Source organism: Astatotilapia calliptera, chromosome 6 (genome assembly GCF_900246225.1).
Source record: "Astatotilapia calliptera chromosome 6, fAstCal1.2, whole genome shotgun sequence".
Taxonomy (NCBI): domain Eukaryota; kingdom Metazoa; phylum Chordata; class Actinopteri; order Cichliformes; family Cichlidae; genus Astatotilapia; species Astatotilapia calliptera.
The window spans coordinates 40,345,462-40,367,073 of record NC_039307.1 but is presented as its reverse complement, the minus strand read 5'-3'; the positions used below and the strand labels follow the sequence as shown (position 1 = coordinate 40,367,073).

At 41.8% G+C, this 21,612-nt stretch overlaps 1 protein-coding gene across 2 annotated transcripts in view; it reads right to left on the bottom strand.

Moving 5' to 3' along the window:
* Positions 1–3,857: 3,857 nt before the first annotated feature.
* p2rx3b (purinergic receptor P2X, ligand-gated ion channel, 3b) overlaps positions 3,858–21,612 on the bottom strand; it is a 37,603-nt gene continuing 19,848 nt past the window's right edge. For both annotated transcript variants that reach the window (XM_026172150.1, XM_026172151.1), the window contains 4 exons: positions 16,258–16,351; positions 15,930–15,995; positions 13,946–14,023; positions 3,858–4,264 (listed from right to left, as the gene is read on the bottom strand). In XM_026172150.1, coding sequence (XP_026027935.1) covers positions 4,151–4,264; positions 13,946–14,023; positions 15,930–15,995; positions 16,258–16,351 — 352 coding nt within the window. In that variant the 3' untranslated portion in view covers positions 3,858–4,150. The remainder of the gene's footprint in view (positions 4,265–13,945; positions 14,024–15,929; positions 15,996–16,257; positions 16,352–21,612) is intronic.

The following is a 21,612-nucleotide window of genomic DNA, read 5'->3' as shown; positions in this document are numbered from 1 at the left end:
AATTCTCTCTACTTGGGTCTACAATCTTCTCTTCTTCAGCGTTTGCAACTGGTCCAAAATGCCGCAGCACGTCTCTTGACCGGCACTAGAAAGTACGATTCTATCACCCCTGTTCTGGCAAATTTACACTGGCTTCCTATTAAATACCGAATTGATTTTAAAATTTTATTGTTTACTTATAAAATTCTTAACAATATGGCACCTGACTACCTAGCTGATCTCCTCTGTCTGTATAGCCCTCAGAGAGCGCTAAGATCATCGGGCCAGCTGCTCTTAGTGCAACCTAGGTCTCGGCTGACGACCAGAGGAGACCGTGCTTTGCCTTTGCTGCACCCAGGTTATGGAATACTCTTCCTCTTCATATTCGCGCATCAGATTCCATTCAGTCTTTTAAATCACGTCTAAAAACGTATTTGTTTAACTTGGCATTCAAGGTGAATTAGTGTAATTTACATCTAGCTTTGCATTTAGATTATGTAATTATTTTATATTTTATTTATATCTGTAATTTATATTTTATATTTTGATTTTTATCTGTATCATGATTTTACTGGAAAGCACTTTGGTGTACTTCGGTCTTTAAAAATGTGCTATATAAATAAATTTTGATTGATTGATTGATTGATTGAAATAAACCGCAATGAGGCAAAATATGAGACACGGACTTCAAAGTAAAACAGGAAACATAACACAAAGACGCAGACCTGACAAGGGGACACAGCAGCCAGGGGAGAGAGAGTAACTATGGAACACAGACAGAAACCAGAAGACAGAGCTCTAATAAAGAAACCAAAGACTAGAAATGATAAATGATATCAAAATCAAAGTTCAATAATAATGAAAACTCAAAACTGCGTTGATGACCCAGGCACCCTAACAGTCAGCAGCATTCATTTTGACAGAAAACTTTGATGTAGTTTTACTCAATTAATTAAGGCATCTAAATTCTTTGAGTCTATTTTTAGTTGACTGAATAAAATATAGTAGAGCTACAGTGAATCTGAAGTTGATTCAGTTGACTAAAGCATAAAGTACGTCGTGTTTTGAACCAGTGAGAGTTGCTCCTCACGGTTTATAAAGTATCTTATCTGCTTTTTCATCAAATGTGGAATGTGCACATTTGATACTATATACTTCCAGGTATTCACATTTTGTCACCTTTTCATGAGAAACAGGGAGCACGGGAGCATCTCTACCAAACTAACCTTACTGCATAGGGAGATAACTTCTGCTTGGATCACTTCCAAACTCATCCCCTCTTTCTACACATCTTAATTAGTTTTAATTGGATCTCATCACTCCAGAACATTTACATCTCATTTTTATTACTCGATGAAAGTGTCAATAAGTTTCATCATAGTTTTTGTCATCGTGTTATCACAGTTGTGTTTTCGTCAGAAAAAAAAGGTTGACAAAAACTATTATGAAAATTATTAGTCAACGAAATTAACAATGCACCAACAAAAAGACAGGAGGCAGAACTAGAGATGACAGAGTTAAAAATGCTAAGGTCTTCATTGGGAGTGACGAGGTTGGTTAGGATTAGACATGAATACATCAGAGGGAAAGCTCAGGTTGAACATTTTGGAGACAAAGTTAAAGGGAAAAGGTTCGGACATCTGCAGGGGAGTGGTGGTAGATATATTTTGCAAAGGATGTTGAATATGGAGCTGCCACGCAGGAGTTAAGAAGGTAGATTGCAGGAAAGATTCACAGAGGGTTGATGTTACAGGAAAGAATGGTAGAGATAGGGCAAGATGGAGGCAGGTGACCCACTGTGGCACAAAGAAGAACAAGAAGATGAAGAAAGGATACCAAGCTTTCCATCACTATGGTTGAAAAACCATATCAGGTCGTATCTGCTGTCATCTAACCAAACCACAATCAGTCTATATTACACACCGTAAATGATCGTGATGTGCGATACCACTGATTTCCTTTCCGATCCGATACCAAGTAATATTCAGGGTGGTATCGACGATACTGATCCGATACCGATGGGGCGATTGTGGCTCAAGAGTTGGAAGTTCACCTTGTAATCGGAAGGTTGGCGGTTCTAGCCCCGGCTTGGACAGTCTCGGTCATTGTGTCCTTGGGCAAGACACTTCACCCGTTGCCTACTGTGGTCAGAGGGCCCGGTGGCGCCAGTGTCCGGCAGCCTTGCCTCTGTCAGTGCGCCCCAGGGTGGCTGTGGCTACAATGTAGCTGCCATCACCAGTTTGTGAATGGGTGGATATGTAAAGCGCTTTGGGGTCCTTAGGGACTAGTAAAGCGCTATATAGGCCATTTACCGATACTTTGTACAAAAACTTATTTTATTAATTGTATCTCAAATTATAGCGTCATAATGATTACAGGACATCAGATTACTTGTTCTTATCACTTAATAATGCAGAGTTCATCATATAGAAATAAAAACCTGAAGTTGTGCATATTTGAACACGTTGCCTGCCTGCAGCACTAAAGAACTCCATGAGAGACGTCTGTCTCGCCCTAGCAGCACCTGTCCCTGTCCTCCTCTTCAGTTCGTCTCAACATACGCTCGTCATATTCTGTGATATGATTTACTCTGAGGTGTTTGACAAGGTTAGTGATGTTGCCACAACCATACATGCCAACCCTCCCGATTTTTCCGGGAGAATCCCGAATTTCAGTGCCCCTCCCAAAAATCTCCCGGAGCCACCATTCTCCTGAATTTCTCCAATTTTCCATCCGGACAACAAAATTGAAAAACCATATCGCAGAATTCATAGCGCGGCCCAGCCAATTCCAGTTTCCAACAATGGAGGCAGCGACTTAGTTTTAATATTACTCTTATTTCTCTTTCTGGGTCGCAAAAACACTTTTAACATATTTTCAGAATGTAGCTGTGTAAACTTCAAATATCTGAGCCGACCGACACATCGTCTTCAAACCCCCGCGGTCTTTCGCTACTCAGGTCAAACATGATATATAAGTCACTTTGATAACTTAAAAATGTTATTGTTTGGCTTTTTCAGTGTTTTATTTGTTCGTGATTAAATTGGTTTGGCTGAGATTAAAGTTATTAGATTAGATTAAATTACATGTAACTTTATTAATCCCTCGGGAGGGTTCCTCCGGGTTTTCACACAGCTGAATAAAACTAAATAAACAAAGTGTGAGACAGTCGAGAGTTTACGTCAGCGCCCGGTTATATTTTAGAGAGCAAGAAGCAGACGGCAGAGTTTCACTCCACCGAGGGAGCTCGTGAGGTACTACCTGGCTTTCTTTAGACCGCGAAGGCCGGGTCCTCAGGTGGAAGCAGCCTCTGAATTTGGACACCCCCGCTGTTTCCGGGCCGGCCAATAATAACGGTGACATTTAACGTATTTTATCCGATAAATAAACACTGTAATAAACAGCCCTTTTGAATGTCTCCCTGATTCTGAGGTCTCAAGGTTGGTAAGTATGGCCACAACACCTCACTTTTTTGCCACATGTATGCAAACCACGTCTCAGCTGTTTGTGGAGGTAAAATACGTCCACACAATTACGCTCAGCCATTGTTGTGAGTGCGCACACCAGGGGCTGCGAGACATTTATACAGCCGTATTTCGCACATGACTATGAAAGGCGGAAGAGGAAGTAGTTCCTTTGAATGTAGGCAATTAGAATGTTATAGTTTCTTTCCACTGTGTTCTTGTTAATGATAAACTACAAATTTACCCTAAATTACTAAAATTTTGATATTTTAATGTGAGAATCGATTCAAGAACATAAATGATTGGTATCGGAGGAATCGATATTTCAGGATCGATCCGCACATCACTAGTAAATGAATGAGAGTGGAAATCACAATAGAAATACTAAACAAGAACCAGTTCATCACAGTTATCTTGTTTCTAACTTTATTGTTAAAACGGTAACTTCAGTCAGTTCTCATTTCTTTTCAAAAGCCAGACCACATCAGAAATCCTGAGCTCCTGTCGCATGCCAAATGATAGTCATGCAAAGATAGTCATGCTTTTGTTTTCATTTTATGTCTTTGTCCTTGTTTGTATCCAACTTGAATCAGTGCAAAGCAGCAATAATTCAGCGTTCTACGTATTATCTCTAACAACATAAAGACATGGTTTCACCTTGGTACTGCTGGATAATAAAACATGAAATAAACATGTATGCTGTCCATTTAGCTGTAAGGTTCAATAGAAAATGCCCCTGAGTCATTGGACTTTGTCATGGTTTGTCTGAGAGACAGTTGGGAACGATACAGTCCATTGCCTTCGGATGGGTTGTCGGACACCTACAGAAAGAGAGAAAAAGAGTTTGTATCATTATAGATCCAGACCCCTGATCTTCAGTTCGAGTGAGACAAAACAAATTGTATTATGACTGCTGGAGGTTCTGGAGAACCCAGCCAGCTTCATGTTTCGTCTGCTGGAGGTTCGGGAGAACCCAGCCAGCTTCATGTTTCGTCAGCTGGGGGTTCAGGAGAACCGCACCAGCCTCATGCCACGTCAGCTGGAGGGCCCGAGGAGCCCGTCCAGCTTCACGCCTCGTCAGCTGGCGGGCTCGAGGAGCCCGTCTGGCCACCTTCTGTTTCACCACCTGTGGCTGCAGCGCCACCACCTGCGGCTCCCGTGCCGCCACCTGCTACCGCTTGCTGCTTCTGCGCCTCAGCCTGAGGACGACGCCTCGCCTGGTTCTGCCACACCTCAGTCTGAGAACTCATACAAACTCATTTCACCCACTATAGACTGTGTGTTGCTGCAACTTACACAGCCTCCTGCCACGTCAGCTGGGGGGCCCGAGGAGCCCGTCCAGCCACCACCTGTGGCTGCCTCACTGTCACCTGGTTCTGCCTCTGCTACGCCTGGTCCAGTCTCTGCCTCTGCTACGCCTGGTCCAGCCTCTGCCTCTGCTTCGCCTGGTCCGGCTCCGGCTTCTGCTTCGCCTGGTCCAGCTCCAGCCTGTGCTTCGCCTGGTCCGGCTCCAGCCTGTGCTTCTGCTTTGCCTGGTCCGGCTCCAGCCTGTGCTTCTGCTTCGCCTGGTCCAGCTCCAGCCTGTGCTTCGCCTGGTCCAGCTTCGGCTTCGGCTTCTGCTTCGCCTGGTCCAGCTTCGGCTTCGGCTTCTGCTTCGCCTGGTCCAGCTTCAGCCTGTGCTTCGCCTGGTCCAGCTTCGGCTTCGGCTTCGGCTTCTGCTTCGCCTGGTCCAGCTTCAGCCTGTGCTTCTGCTTCGCCTGGTCCAGCTTCAGCCTGTGCTTCGCCTGGTCCAGCCTCAGCTTCTGCTACGCCTGGTCCAGCTTCAGCCTGTGCTTCTGCTTCGCCTGATCCAGCTTCAGCCTGTGCTTCGCCTGGTCCAGCTTCGGCTTCGGCTTCTGCTTCGCCTGGTCCAGCTTCGGCTTCTGCTTCGCCTGGTCCAGCCTCAGCTTCTGCTACGCCTGGTCCAGCTTCTGCCTCTGCTCCTGCTTCGCCTGGTCCAGCTTCTGCCTCTGCTTCGCCTGGTCCAGTTTCTGCCTCTGCTTCGCCTGGTCCAGCCTCAGCTTCTGCTACGCCTGGTCCAGCTTCTGCCTCTGCTCCTGCTTCGCCTGGTCCAGCTTCTGCCTCTGCTCCTGCTTCGCCTGGTCCAGCTTCTCCCTCTGCTTCGCCTGGTCCAGCTTCTGCCTCTGCTTCGCCTGGTCCAGTTTCTGCCTCTGCTTCGCCATCGTCAGGTCCAGCATCAGCCTCTGTTCCTGCTTCGGCCCCCTGAGCTCATGGATTTTGGACTGCTGGACCGTTGGCCTCCTGGTCGGCCGCCTGAACTTTTGAACTTTCTTTTGTTTTGCTGTCAACCTCCGGGGCGGCCACCTGAACTGCTTCGCCATTCACTCCTGTTCTGCCGGGTTCATGGTCGCCCTCCTGGAGCTGGGTCTCGGCCTCTTGTGCCCTTGTTGTGTTTGCTCTGTGTTTTCGCTTTGTGTTTTGTGGTTTTGTTTCCAGCCCTCCGTCCTGGTCCCCCTCCGCCCGCCCTGGGTGGGTTGTTGTGGTTTTGTTTTTGTGTTTGTTTTCTGGTTGTTTTCGGGCGTCTGGAATCCGCCCTTGAGGGGGGGGCTCTGTCACAGGCTGGGTCTCTGACCCAGCACTCTGAGTTCATGTTTGTATTTGTCTCATTTTGTTATGTGATTAGTTTTGTGTCATTTCCTATCTTTCTTTAGTTTGGGCAGTTATTGTTTATTGTTCCTCTGGTTTTCTATGTTTTGGGTTCTTGTATCATTCATCACGCATTAGGTTTGTTAAGTTTGTATTGTCATGTCTAGTTTTAGTGTTTCCTGTTTTATTCTGACAGTGTCATGTGTTCTTTGTTCATTGTATTTAGCTTTCCTCTCCTGGTCCTGTCATTAGGTTTATGTCAGTCAGCTGTTCCCCCATGTGTCTCCACTTCCCCTGATCACCTCATGTATGTATTTAAGCCCTTTGTTTTCTGCATGCCATTGTCGGGTCGTCTGTTTATCTCACCAGAGTTACAGTTATAGTCTTAGTCTTAGCCTGTTATTTTCCACCACAGTTATAGTTATAGTTTTTGGTCTTAGTACCTCTTAGTGTTTTGTTTCTTAGTGTTTTGACAGTTTGCTTTGGTTTCCTGGTTTTTCCTTGCCGTTATCATTAAAGGATCACTTTTCCGTTAAAACCTTACTACTCCTCGTCGTCATCTGCTTTTGGGTCCTGTTTCCACACACATCGGCGCACCCCGCCGTGACAAAAACACATTTCTAGCGTTAACTAAACTTCCAAAACAGCTACCTAGATCATTTAAATTACACAACTGAAAGCATATGTGTATTGTTTGTGTATTTATACACAAACACTCATATATATTCAAATGGTTTTTTAAAAAGTGTTCATTTACCTGTTACTACCACACACCAAATCTGGTCGTTGGTACTTGCTGGCTTGTGTAGCCACTAGGATCCTGGAGCATTTCTGCTGTGTTTTGGAATTTGTACATGATTTGTCTCTAGGGGCCACTGTAAATATACTTTTATTTATTCACTCCACATAAAATGTCATAAATAAATTATAAAATACAATAAAACAACTATTTACATTTCAACTTTTAACTATTTAAATTTTCAGCTTTTTCCTTTTAAACAAATTTAAAGCGTAACAAAACAAAACAAAAAGAAGATGCACATTCTCAGTCATATAGTCCTAGGGTGTTTCCTGCTTGGAATTACATACATAGGCTTCAATGCATGAATAAACTTTCTGAATCCTTTATCATCTGCAACTGAAAATAGTTGTGGATGATTACTATACCTTTCTAATGTGACGTTGTTGTCCCTGGCTCTCTTTCTCTCTCTGTGCTACTGCGACAACCCGTTCTCACTCCCAAAGCGTAACATTTTACGCTAGGTGACAAATCATCACCATATTACGTTTTCGGCTACCCACCACGTTCCTAAATGGCGACCTCGGAAAAAAAGAGGAAATATGCGAACCGTCTGGACTGAATCTACACATGTTTGCTCTTTTTCTTCAAATAGCTTAGAAACACGCTATTTAACATCATTAAAGTCCTGGTTAAGGTCAGGAATAAGGTTATGGTCAGGGCTAGGGATAAGGTTAGGTTTAGGGCTGGGTTATTACCGCGGGAGCGTCATTGCACTGGATTCCAGCCATGACCCGCCGCGTACCATAAGAACGCCGAAGGTCTCCTTTCGCGTTCCTCAGGAATGCCGCGGGACGTGACAAAACGTCGACATGTTACGCCTCGGGAGTGAGAACGCTTTGACTGCAAGTGTAACTACCGCCCCTCCCCCCTCTTCCCAGCGTAAAGCACAAGGCTCGCATGCGGAGTGAAGCCGAAAAAATTGCGAGAGAGAGGATGGGAGAAAGAAAAAAAAAATCACGGCTCCCAATTAGGAGCCGGCTCGCATCGTTCACTTCAAAGAGCCGGCTCTAAGAGTTTGTTCGTTTGGGACCAACACATCACTAGTGTCGTGGTAAATAATAGACAAAAATACACCTTTATTTAGGTGAGGCAGCAAGTCCAGCTGGCTGAAGAAACCAGGTTTTAAAGGTAGTCCTAAACAGGGGTCGCACAGCAAAACGCTTAGACACAAAATATAAAAAGGAAAACTATGGGCTTAAATACACACACATGAGATAAGCAGGGAAAGAGAACACAGCTGCACACAGGACCGGGCTATCACAATAAGAAACTTGTCATGATCCTGGGTCCTTTTGACCCAGCGTTTTGTGTTTTCTCTTCGTGATTGTGGTTCTGTTAATTCTCTGGTTAGTGTTTACTCTGTTCTTCCCGTGTGTTCCTGTATCTAGTCCGCGTTTCTTAGTTTGTGTCTTTTCTTGTGTAAGTTCCTGTTTTATTGTGAAGGTCTGTGTCTTATGTGAGTGTTTTCAGTTTGCCTCCCTAGTCTCGTCATGTTAATCACTCCCAGCTGTGTTCCCACCTGTATGTAATCTCCCTGTGTTCTCTGAGTGTATTTAAGTTGTGTCTTCTGTCATAGTAATTGCTGGTTCGTCTGTGTTATTTCCCTTCCACCCTTCTGTGTTGATTCTCTGGTCATTCTCCCTGCAAGTCACGTTCGTATTCCGGTTAGTGTTTTATTTAGTTTTCCCAGTTTAGAGTTTTCACCGTTCTGTTCCTCGCCACCCTGTCTGTTGTACCTTTTGGTTGCAAATAAACTCACCCTCCACTTCAGCAGCCTGCAGTTTGGATCCATTATTATTCACACGGCTTGCCCCGGCAAACTGTGACAAAACTAAACTGAAAATTTGTCTGAAAAGTCAAATGATGGCAAATGAAGTGAACTTTTCAAAGTGGTTTCCTTTTGAAGTTTTCACACCTCAGTAAATATCAGTAAAGATAGAGCTTGAATAACCAACAGAATAGTTTCTGGGTTTTTCCAAGCATAGCTGCACAGATGCACACTCACTCATTTTTGTTGCATTTACAGTAAGGTTGTGTGAGATTATAATATTATCTTACGCCATGTTATGCCCCTGATTAAGGATTGTGAAGCTATTACGTAGTTTTAGTTTGCATTCTCCTGAATTAGAAGAAGGTGATAACTATTACATGTGTTAAACTTATTTGTATTACATTAGACTGCTGATTTATTGTGAATGAATGATATTGTTTATGATGCATTATACAGGGAATGCAGAATTATTAGGCAAATGAGTATTTTGTCCACATCATCCTCTTCATGCATGTTGTCCTACTCCAAGCTGTATAGGCTCGAAAGCCTACTACCAATTAAGCATATTAGGTGATGTGCATCTCTGTAATGAGAAGGGGTGTGGTCTAATGACATCAACACCCTATATCAGGTGTGCATAATTATTAGGCAACGTCCTTTCCTTTGGCAAAATGGGTCAAAAGAAGGACTTGACAGGCTCAGAAAAGTCAAAAATAGTGAGATATCTTCCAGAGGGATGCAGCAGTCTCAAAATTGCAAAGCTTCTGAAGCGTGATCATCGAACAATCAAGCATTTCATTCAAAATAGCCAACAGAGTCGCAAGAAGCGTGTGGAAAAACCAAGGCGCAAAATAACTGCCCATGAACTGAGAAAAGTCAAGCGTGCAGCTGCCAAGATGCCACTTGCCACCAGTTTGGCCATATTTCAGAGCTGCAACATCACTGGAGTGCCCAAAAGCACAAGGTGTGCAATACTCAGAGACATGGCCAAGGTAAGAAAGGCTGAAAGACGACCACCACTGAACAAGACACACAAGCTGAAACGTCAAGACTGGGCCAAGAAATATCTCAAGACTGGTTTTTCTAAGGTTTTATGGACTGATGAAATGAGAGTGAGTCTTGATGGGCCAGATGGATGGGCCCGTGGCTGGATTGGTAAAGGGCAGAGAGCTCCAGTCCGACTCAGACGCCAGCAAGGTGGAGGTGGAGTACTGGTTTGGGCTGGTATCATCAAAGATGAGCTTGTGGGGCCTTTTCGGGTTGAGGATGGAGTCAAGCTCAACTCCCAGTCCTACTGCCAGTTTCTGGAAGACACCTTCTTCAAGCAGTGGTACAGGAAGAAGTCTGCATCCTTCAAGAAAAACATGATTTTCATGCAGGACAATGCTCCATCACACGCGTCCAAGTACTCCACTATGGGCAGAAATCTGTGCCATCAGAAACTGAATTTGAATAAGTTCAATTTGAATTTGAATTGCTCAGATTGAATCTGAATTGTAACTTGAATAAATGCTTTTGAAAACTGAATTTGAATTAGTCTAATTTGAAATTGAATTTATGGTTTGAAAATGATCATCACTAAATTGAAATTGAATTTTATATTTTGAAAATGAATTGATTTGCTTTGAAACTGCATTTTATCCTTTAAAAATTCAGCTCTCGAATAATTTCAGTTTTACTTCTCACCATTCAGTTTCAGTTCTACAATTCAATTTCAGCTCCAAAATTCAGTTTTTTGGAACTTACATCCGGTTCCGGTTCAAGTGCAGATTAATAGAACTACGTTTTACTAGCGGACCGAAAGTGTTATCGACGGGAATCTACAGCGTCTTGAGCTGAATTAAGACTTCAGAAGTCATTCGTCATGTCGAATGACCAGCGGATGAACTCTTAGGTTGGTAATAAATGTATTACATGTATAAGAACAAGCGTCATGTTAACAAATGATAGCCATACAGTAACTGTTATGCTTATTGTAGCTGTTAGCTAAAAACGGTAATTTAGCGTAGTTTGCCCTGAATTCAGCTTTGACAAACAAATATGATCGACTGTTTCTAGTAGAATTCCAAAGTTGTCATCTTGGACCCTCTCAGAGTACCCCCTCTGTATGCTTGCAGAGACCCCTACAGTAGGGAAACATGCAAAACGGTGTCCAAACCTTTGTGTTTTAGCTTTATTTATGTCTTACACAGCATCCCAACTCTTTAGCTAACTTCATAACTTTAGCTAAAGTGAATAGTTAGTCTAATTCATTAGTGCAGCATTACTGGATCACCCCTGTTTGAAGTGATATAATGTGATATACAACTATCACTGTGTTTAACTACCATAATAATTTTTAGGGTACTGAGTGCATGCTTAATTAGATTTTTTTTTTTTTTTTTAAAACACACTGCTCCATTACTATGTTTGACAGGCTGAAGTTGTCGGGTCACCTCCTAAATCGACCATCTTTTACAGGTGTTTTGTGCCAGAAATGGAGTGTCCACTGAAGACTGAAGATACTGAATCTCTACGCCTTGCCATTGATCCCTCTTGTGCCTTCATCTAGACAAGAGACAAACTTAACCACTCTCATATGCTCTGAACCTACATCACCTTCCCTGACAGTCGTAGCTTGGCTCATCTGAGGGTGAAATTATAATTCCCGTCAGTACTTTCGGTCCGCTAGTAAAACGTAGTTCTATTAATCTGCGCTTGAACCGGAACCGGATGTAAGTTCCAAAAAACTGAATTTTGGAACTGAAACTGAAATTATTCGAGAGCTGAATTTTTAAAGGATAAAATGCAGTTTCAAAGCAAATCAATTCATTTTCAAAATATAAAATTCAATTTCAATTTAGTGATGATCATTTTCAAACCATAAATTCAATTTCAAATTAGACTAATTCAAATTCAGTTTTCAAAAGCATTTATTCAAGTTACAATTCAGATTCAAGGTTCAAGGTTCTTTATTATTTGTCACATGCATAGTTATACAAGTATAACACACAGTGAAATGTAGCCTGACACGCTCCTCGACATGTGCAAAAATTGGGGGGGGGGTGTAGAGGAGGAACATTATATATATATATATATATATATATATATATACTGGGTGAATGTGCAGTAGTAGCAGCAAGCAGGTGAATTCTGTACATTAATATGAATAGACATCTGACTATTTTACAGGATAGACAATATAAACATATTTAAAATTAAAGGAATTGAAATGTACATTGTGCCTTGGTTTAGTGTCTGGAAGAGTCCTGTCTCAGTCAATTATAGATGATGTGAGCGGGCGGGTGTGTGTGTTTAGGGCACGGATGGCTTGGGGATAGAAGCTCCTCTTGAGTCTCTCTGTCCTTGCCCGGAAGATGCAGAACCTTCTACCAGATTGCAGAAGTTGGAACAGTTTGTTGCCAGGATGGGACGGGTCCTTCAGTATCTGCGCTGCTCTAGTCCGGCATCTCCTGGTGTAGGTGTCCTGAAGCGGGGGGAGAGCAATCCTGCAGCAGCGTTCTGCTGTACGGATCACTCTCTGGAGAGCTTTTTGGTCCTTCACACAGCTGTTCCCAAACCACGATGTCATGTTCTGTGTGAGGATGCTCTCCACAGCGCCTGTATAGAAAATCTTTGGAGAGACCCTGAACTTCCTCAGTTGTCGTAGGTGATACAGGCGCTGCCTAGCCTTTTTGGTCTGGACCTGAATGTGGGCAGCCCATGTCAGGTCTGAGGAGATGTGGACACCAAGATACTTGAAGGACTGCACCCTCTCCACTGGAGCTCCATTGATGATAATGGGCTTGTAGTCTCTGTGCTGACCCCTTCTGAAGTCCACCACCAGCTCCTTGGTCTTGCTGACGTTCAGCTGGAGGTGGTTGTCCTGGCAACACGATGCCAGATTCTTCACTTCATCCATGTAGGCCGCCTCATCGTTGTTGGAGATGGCACCCAACACCACTGTGTCGTCAGCAATTCAAATTCAAATTTAACTTATTCAAATTCAGTTTCTGATGGCACAGATTTCTGCCCATACTCCACAGCATGGCTGGCAAGAAAGGGTATAAAAGAAGAAAAACTAATGACATGGCCTCCTTGTTCACCTGATCTGAACCCCATTGAGAACCTGTGGTCCATCATCAAATGTGAGATTTACAAGGAGGGAAAACAGTACACCTCTCTGAACAGTGTCTGGGAGGCTGTGGTTGCTGCTGCACGCAATGTTGATGGTGAACAGATCAAAACACTGACAGAATCCATGGATGGCAGGCTTTTGAGTGTCCTTGCAAAGAAAGGTGGCTATATTGGTCGCTGATTTGTTTTGTTTTTGAATGTCAGAAATGTATATTTGTGAATGTGGAGATGTTATATTGGTGTCACTGGTAAAAATAAATGATTGAAATGGGTATATATTTGTTTTTTGTTAAGTTGCCTAATAATTATGCACAGTAATAGTCACCTGCACACACAGATATCCCCCTAAAATAGCTAAAACTAAAAACAAACTAAAAACTACTTCCAGAAACATTCAGCTTTGATATTAATGAGTTTTTTGGGTTCATTGAGAACATGGTTGTTGTTCAATAATAACATTATTCCTCACAAATACAACTTGCCTAATAATTCTGCACTCCCTGTTATAGTTATAAGAAATACTGTTTTCAGAGAGTCAGGACTTTGCTTTTTCTGATAGTAGAGGAGACAGAGCACATTCCACGGGAGCTTCACTCCCACCGTTGTTAAAGGCAGACAAAATAGGGAGCCAAGGCCATAAGTCAGGCTCGCTAGGAGTTAGGAAAATGTGAATGTTTAGGCTTTTACGACTAGGTGGGGGTCAACACTGGCTATAAGAGTTTGAGTAATGCTCCACCATTTGGAGATCGATGCTGTCTGTGTGCAGTGTTCATCTCCCCACGCATGTGTTCATTAAAATCATTGTTTGACCGAAGCTCTTCTGGACCATTATTGTTTTTGTGTTCACCCTCAATATCTGAACCCGCAACAGTTGTTCTTTAAGCAGGCCTGAAATCTGATTAGTTCAGAAAACAGAGTCAAGAGTTAAATATGATCTAAGACCCCAAGAATTTGAATGAATTGCCAAAAGTGAAAGGGGTTCAAGCTGGGTGTCCTTTTTAAAACCATTTTTTAAAACGCACTTTTTCCAAATTGCGTTCTGCTGAACTTTGAGCCTTTTTGTGTTTTAATGTAATAATGTTTTAACCTTACATGTCAGCAACATGGTCACCAATAAAAATCAGATAACGTGCACATTAAAACGTGATTAAGAGCTGGGTATTTTACCTCTTCAAATTTCTTGGCCTTGTATTGCTCCGCACCTTTCAGGAAGTTGAGCAGTATGATGTCACACAGCACTGTGCCCTACGTAATAATAATAATGATAATAATTATAATTATAATAATAATAATTACAAGCAAGCCCCTTCAACCTCCAAAATGTCACTTGTCACCACCCCTTGGTCCACAGCTTCATTTCCATTTAGTTTCAGTTCATTTTTTCTGGTATTTAAGGCCAATAAAAATCAAAAGTCTAACCTGATTGAATTTTTGATGATCACCAGTTTAAGATCATTTTCTAGGACATGTGCAGACATCTTCAAGCACAGCTGCTATTTTCAGATTGTTCTCTAGCTGTCTGTTTCTGAACACTGAGCACTGATTTCCCCACTAACCTTGAACTTCTACTGAGAAATAAAATCAACCTCTTTTCCAACCTAACCAAAATTTTGTGTGAAGCATCATGGATGCTTTACCTTTTTGTCAATATTCATCAATTTGGGACTTTTTTTAATCACACCTCAAATGTAACCCATTATGTATTTATTTAATAATCCTGGCTTCCAAATATAAGTGGCCTAAATAAATATATTAACTTCCTAGGACCTGGCATCCACATATGTGGACATCACATTTTGGGATATCTAGACCAAAATACAAAATGTTGCTCTACAAGGGCCTGATTTCCAATTACGAGGACATTATACTGCCTCTGTTCTATCAAAATTTAAAGCAAATATCCTCATATGTGGATCTCATTTCTCTCAGAAAGAAAAATCAGGTAAAAAAAATCTGGTAATTCTTTGTTTTTACATTAATCAGGTCCCAAACAGCCTAAATAGCAATGAGAGTTTAAAAATGCATGCCATGAAAGAGTTCGGGTCTAAACATAGAAAATCTATTGTAAGTTTAGAAAACAACAGCAAATAAACTAATGATATGAATGTCCCTTAATTTGGAAAAATGAAGCGGTGTTGCACATGTTGGTTGTTTCATCCTGAAAACAAGCAGTTGCAGATGTTTGATATATTTTTGACTGACAACGATGACACTAATGGATCTTCTCTAATTTCAGATGCAGAAAATGCTCATGAACTCACTTTCATGAGCATTTTCAAAACATTCTTTAAATCTAAATTAGAAAGTAAGAAGAAACAATAATGGTCATTGAAGGGAATTACAGTAATAAAGAAAATTGGAAAGATTGTGGTCCAGGAACTTCTGATAGGTTTTAATATGTAATAAAAGGCTTTTATTTTCATGGGATAGGGACACCACACACACAGTGGTGCGAATACATGTTTGCCCCCTTCATGATTTCCTATTTTTTTGTATGTTTGTCACACTTAAATGTTTCGGATCACCACACCAATTTAAGGGGGGGCTGTAACTCAGGTGGTAGAGCAGGTCACCTACTACTTGTAAGGCTGGTGGTTTGTTCCCCTGGCTGGTCCAGTCTGCATGCCAAATGTCCTTGGGAAAGATACTAACCCCAAGCTCCTCTCTGATGCATCCATTGGAAAATGAATGTGTGTGAATGTTAAATAGAAAAAGCAGTTATAGTGGAAAAGTGCTCTGTAAGAACCAGTCCAGGTGCCAAGATAACACAAGTACACAAAATGAAGGTATTTATTATTACGGGGAAATAAAACCCAAACCTACATGGCTCTGAGTGAAAAATTGATTGCTGACCAAAGATACCCCAAAGGTGCTACAACGACTGATCCAGCAGGGCCAAGTAGCTCTGGATTTTTTCCACTTAATAATAAAGACCCCTTCCTGATTTTTGGCTTACATTTGAGGTGTAAGCTGCTTCAAAGCCACCTTCAGTTCTTAGACCAAAATTTTTTATGTCAGGCTTTCCATTTTCCTTTTTAAAGGGTAGAAAAAGATAAGAGGAAAACTTTTGCTTTTTAGAATTGACTAATCTTAACAAAACTCCTGAATTAAACATTTATAACGATTTGATTAAATCTAAACGTTAACTCACCACTCCCACTGATGTAAAGGCTGCAACCATGTTAATGAGTGTAGGGATCATGTTGAACTTTCCTGCCTGCAAAACAAGAGTATGAGTCAGGTTCAGTTTCCTGGAGAAGATCGGTACAAAAAAGTCCTGGTGTTTTGTGTTTTCTTCTTTTATTCACAAACAACAACAGAAACATGACAATCAAGACTATAGATGTATCATTTAAAAATATATTTTAAAAAATTACACACATATTTATATTCCTGTATCATTAATGTGTTTGTGAAATAAAGGTAAGTGGATGTAAACTTCTTTATTCAGTGAACTGACAGTGAAACTACACACTCACATTTCCATTGACCAAGACGTCAAACCTGATAGCATAGGCTTTGACCAGAGTGCGGTAGTCAGTCCCATTTTCCATCTTAAAATACTTTGCAAATCTAAATAGAAAGAAACATCACATCATTCTTATAGTGACATCTATTCTGTTCAATTTACTAGAAGGTTCATGAATGATCAATAAAACAAGACAAAAAAACACATTTCTTGTAGACATGTAGATATGATTAGACAAAGATCAAACACTGTTTTTATATGCCACAATTAAAGCTAGTTTTTACTTAATGCTATTTGGCCACATATAATAATGGATTGCATTTATATAGTGCTTTTCAACCGCTTTACAATTCCACTATTCATTCAATCTGAATAATAAATAAAGTTGCGTATAGGGAGTCCACCAACCAGTTTTTGTAGGATCATCTATGTTAAAATTCATGGACATTATGTATTGTAAAACTTTAGAAATGATATATCGAGTGATGAAAAAGAATGTTCCACTTTGTATTCTAAGTATGTTTAAACTAAGAGATGGAAAATATGATTTGAGGGGGTCTTATAAGTTTGAAATACCTAAAGTGGAAACCAATGTTAGGTATAGATGTGCCAGTTTTGGGAGTGAAATTATGGAATGGACTTAATGATGAACTGAAGATGTGTTTTTCTTTGTCATTTTTCAGGAAGAATTTAAAAATTGGTATCATTCAAGCTTATGGAAATTTGGTTTGATGAATAACTTTGTGTTGATTTCATTTCTTGATTTATCATTGATTTATTTTCAAACTGTTATATAACTTATTTGTCAATGCTATTTATTTTCTTGGCTAAGGATTTGATTATTCCTATGGGGTAAAGGATAGGATAATTATAAGCCACAGGCTGTATGATTGAGTACTTTTATGTAAAATGATAATCTGTGTTGTTGACCGAAATAAATTTCACTTCACTCTCACACACTGGTGGAGGCAGCTACAGGTGTAGCCACAGCTGCCCTGGGGCGCACTGACAGAGGCGAGGCTGCCATATCGCGCCATCAGCCCCTCTGGCCAACACCAGTAGGCGGTAGGTGAAGTGTCTTGCCCAAGGACACAACAACCGAGTCTGTCCGAGCCAGGGCTCGAACCGGCAACCTTCCGATTACAAGACGAACTGCCAACACTTGAGCCACGATCGTACCTTATCGTAACTTAAATATACTGCTCCAAAATACAATTAAAAGAACAGTTTTTATCAGAGTACAGTCAGTTAAACTTCTGAGGTAATTACCTGGTCAGTTGAGTACCAAAGGAGTTTATCAGTTTCAGCAGCTTTGGTGTTAATGAAATAATCAGCAGGCATAGTTTTACAGGTGGAGGCCACTGACATTTGTCCCTCCTCATCTTTTCTGACTGTTTTATCAGTATTTCTGCATTTGGATAGGGTGAGCATTGCTACTGGTAGCATGAGGAGATACTTGGACCCTACAGAGGTTGCACGGGTAGTACAACTCCTCTAGGATGGCACATCAATATGTGTCATTGCCAGAAGGTTTGCTGTGTCTCCCAGCACAGTCTCAAGAGCATGGAGGAGAGTCCAGGAGACAGGGAGTTACTCTAGGAGAGTTGGACGGGGCTGTAGAAGCCTTTAACCGATCGGGGGGACTGATATCTCCTCATTTGTGCAAGGACAAAGAAAATGAGCATGTCCAAAGCTCTACAGGATGCCCTCCAGCAGGCCACCAGTGTCAATGTCTCAGACCAAACAATTAGAAATGGATTTCATGATCGTGGCCTGAGGGCCCGACGTCCTCTACTGGGCCCTCTGCTCACTGCCTACCACAGTGCTGCTCATGCTGCACATTATGCTTTACAAATTAAAATGCACAAAAATGATGCAATAAAAGAGAAGGAATAAAACCATTAGACACAAAAACCAACTACAACAACAATGACTAAGGCTGTTAAAACAAAGAGAGGTTTGGGTCAGTGTGTGCTAACCCAAACATGTGTAGATCTAATATGTAGAGGCAGACTCTTCCAGAGTCTGGGACCTGCCACAGAGAAGGCTCTGTTGCCACCAGATTTAAGACTGTGAAATGGATAGCATTCGTTTTGACCTGGACCTCGTGGTTCTTTCTGGAGCTCAGACAGGTAAGAGCAGGCTCGACTGTTCAGTGATTTAAAAACAAAAAGTTAAATTTGGATCCTATGAGGAACAGGAAGCCAGTGTAGAGAGGCCAACACTGGGGTCACAGGCTCCTTCCTTTTAATGCCAGTTAGCAGACGAGCGGCGGCATTTCGGACCAACTGGAGATGATAAAGAGAGGCCTGTGCAGAGAATGGCAGTAATCTTCACATAATGAAGAGATGAATAACACACTGAAAGACATTAGCTGGAAGGTCTGGCTTTACCTTGGCTACCTGTCTCAGATGGAAAAAGCTAGATCGGACTACTGCGCTCACCTGCCTACACAGTTTGAAGGAAGCATCACAGCACACCGAGGTTTTTAACATTTGTCTTACAGTGAAAGGATAAAAGGCTCAACATCAAGAGGGCAGCAGGGCTGCTACAACCCAGAGTTAAGAAAATGTCATTAAAACATTCAAAAGTGCTGTCTCAGTGCTGTGTAGTGATTTAGAACCAAACGGAAACTTTTCAGAGATCTCATTAAGATCAAGGTGAGCCTCCAACTGTAAGCAGATCACTGTCTCTAGAACTTTTGAAAGAAAGGGGAGCTTCAAGATTGGCCTGTAATTAACCAGAACAGTTGGGTCCACAGTGTGATTTTTAAGAAGAGGCTGTTTAAAAAATGATGGGACACAAAGTGTCAATTAATTTCTGGATATAAAGCCCAATTATGTTTAAGGAGGTTTGGGGGGAGACGATCTGATGGGCAGTGTGATTATCTTAGGCGATGAACTACCACAGATCCTTAACTCAGGGAAACAGGCTCAAACTGCTCCAAGACAGCTGAGCACACAGGAGGAACACTGACGATTTTTTTGGCATTTTTTACTGACCAAGTTTCAGCTATTAGGTCTTGTGTCTCGTCACCTACTGCCTCACACATACTAAGCTCCAACATTATTACTTGTACTGATGATATGATTAGGCTTGTGGCTATTTGGTAAACAGAGAGACAGTCCCTAAGTATCTTTATAGAAACATACATCCTATCCTTCTTCCATCTACCTTCAGCACATCTACAATCATGTCTAAGGGTGCACCTATGTTCACTGAACCATGGCTCTGACAATGGCTTAGCACAGACAGTCTGAGTGGAGTCCAAGATATCAGTGCAGGCTGAAGGACAGATATTAGAGCAGTCCTCAAAGTTCTCACAGCTTCCGTTAATTATTCCAGAATCAAGACATGCAACAGAAAACTGAGGCACTCTTAAAGTATCGGGTGTCCAGCTTATCCAGAGAGAAGTGCAGCATTATAGTGAACGTGCACACATCCATCCATTTTTTATAGCATCATGGAACACAAACAGATTCATCAGGCTGTTGCAGTCCGGTTAGGCTTGATCTGCCCTAAATATCAGCAGGATTTCAGTTTTCACATTTCCTGCTGGATGTTAGTGAGCTGTTGTCGTGGTGCTTTGTTTTCAGTTTTTGCTTCCCTTGGCTCATCTGCTGCAGTCTAGTTCACCTGTGATGTGTTCTCCACACTTGTTTTGGCCTTTGTCAGTTTGTCTGTTCACTGTTCCCAGGATTGTCCAAGATTTAAATTCCCTTTGTGAACTTTATGTTTGTACTTGGTATCTTCATCATCAGCCAATAAACAGCTTGCTTTTTGCTGAACGCACCCCGCCTCCATGCATCTGCATTTGGGTCCTCCGCACAAACACCTTGTCTGCACGCTGACTTTCCTAATCAAACCTATCATCTTGTAAATGACCGTACATTTGTTGGTTGTAATTTCTGTTGTCTAAAAACTTTAAACTGTCTAATGAATTGTGTCTTTTTCCAATTGTCAGCATTTATATTGACAGTACCTGTTCTAAAGACACTGGAATACTGATGCATTCATCAGAGGATAAATGAGCATGTGTGAGTGTTAGACGTGCTGCTTAGGCACAGCACTGAATGAATTTGTGTCGGGTGGTTAACTGGAGTAGGAAATACCTATATTAGCACCAGTCTATTTACCAGTTTCCTAACAGTGGTTATAACTTTAACAGTTACGCTGATGACACTCAGCTGTACATCTCCGTGTCTCCTGATGACACCAGACCAATGGATGCTCTTTTTAACTGTATCTTGGATATAAGATCTTGGATGGCAGAAAACTTTTTACAGCTTAACCAGGACAAAACTGAAGTTTTAATCGTCGGTCCTGAGGCTCAGAGAGAGAAACTCTTGTCTAAATTAGAGGCATTTTCACTATGTCCTTCGCTACAAGTGAAAAACCTGGGTGTTATTTTTGACTCTGAGCTTGGTTTTATCCCACATATTAAACATGTGACCAAAATTGGATTTTATCATCTAAAAAATATAGCCAGAGTCCGCCCTATTCTCTCTCGGGGCAACACGGAGATGCTGATGCATGCTTTTATTACCAGTCGCATTGATTACTGTAATGCCCTGCTCTCTGGTCTTCCTAAGAAGAATATTTCAACTTTACAACTTTTGCAAAACTCTGCAGCTCGTGTGCTGACGAAGACCAGAGGGCGGGCCCACATTACACCGGTTTTAGAATTGCTGCACTGGCTCCCCGTGTGTTTCAGGATCGATTTTAAAGTTCTTTTATTGGTTTTTAAATGTCTTAATGGTCTTGGGCCTTCTTATCTCTCAGATCTGCTTTTACCATATGAGCCCTCGCGGACCCTGAGGTCCTCTGGTACTGGCCTTTTGATTGTCCCTAAAGTCAGGACACATACTCACGGAGAGGCAGCTTTTCAGTGGTATGGTCCTCGTCTGTGGAACAGCCTGCCGGAGGAGCTCAGGGCCGCAGAGAACGTACATGTTTTTAAGAACAGGCTCAAGACCCACCTTTTTAATTTAGCTTTTACTTAGCGTTTATTTATTTTATGCTTATTTATTCTATCCGGTTATTCTATTATTAATTCAGGCTTTACCTAATATTTATTGATTTTATTCTTATCCATTTTTTTATCTTCTTACTCTATTTATATTTATATTTATATTGTATCCTGTTCTTATTTATTTTATCATTTTACCCTGTATATATCCTATTGTGGCATATCTCCAGTGTTTCCTCGGAGGGGGCTCTCTGCACCGGGGCTGTGATCGACCGTGGCTGCTGGGGCTCTGGGGGTTCTCTCAGCCTGGCTGGGGGGCTCCTGCACCTCCCTCCTGCTGTGTGCCCAGCCTGGAGGTCTGTGACCGGCTCCCGGTGCAGACGGCTCCCTGTGATA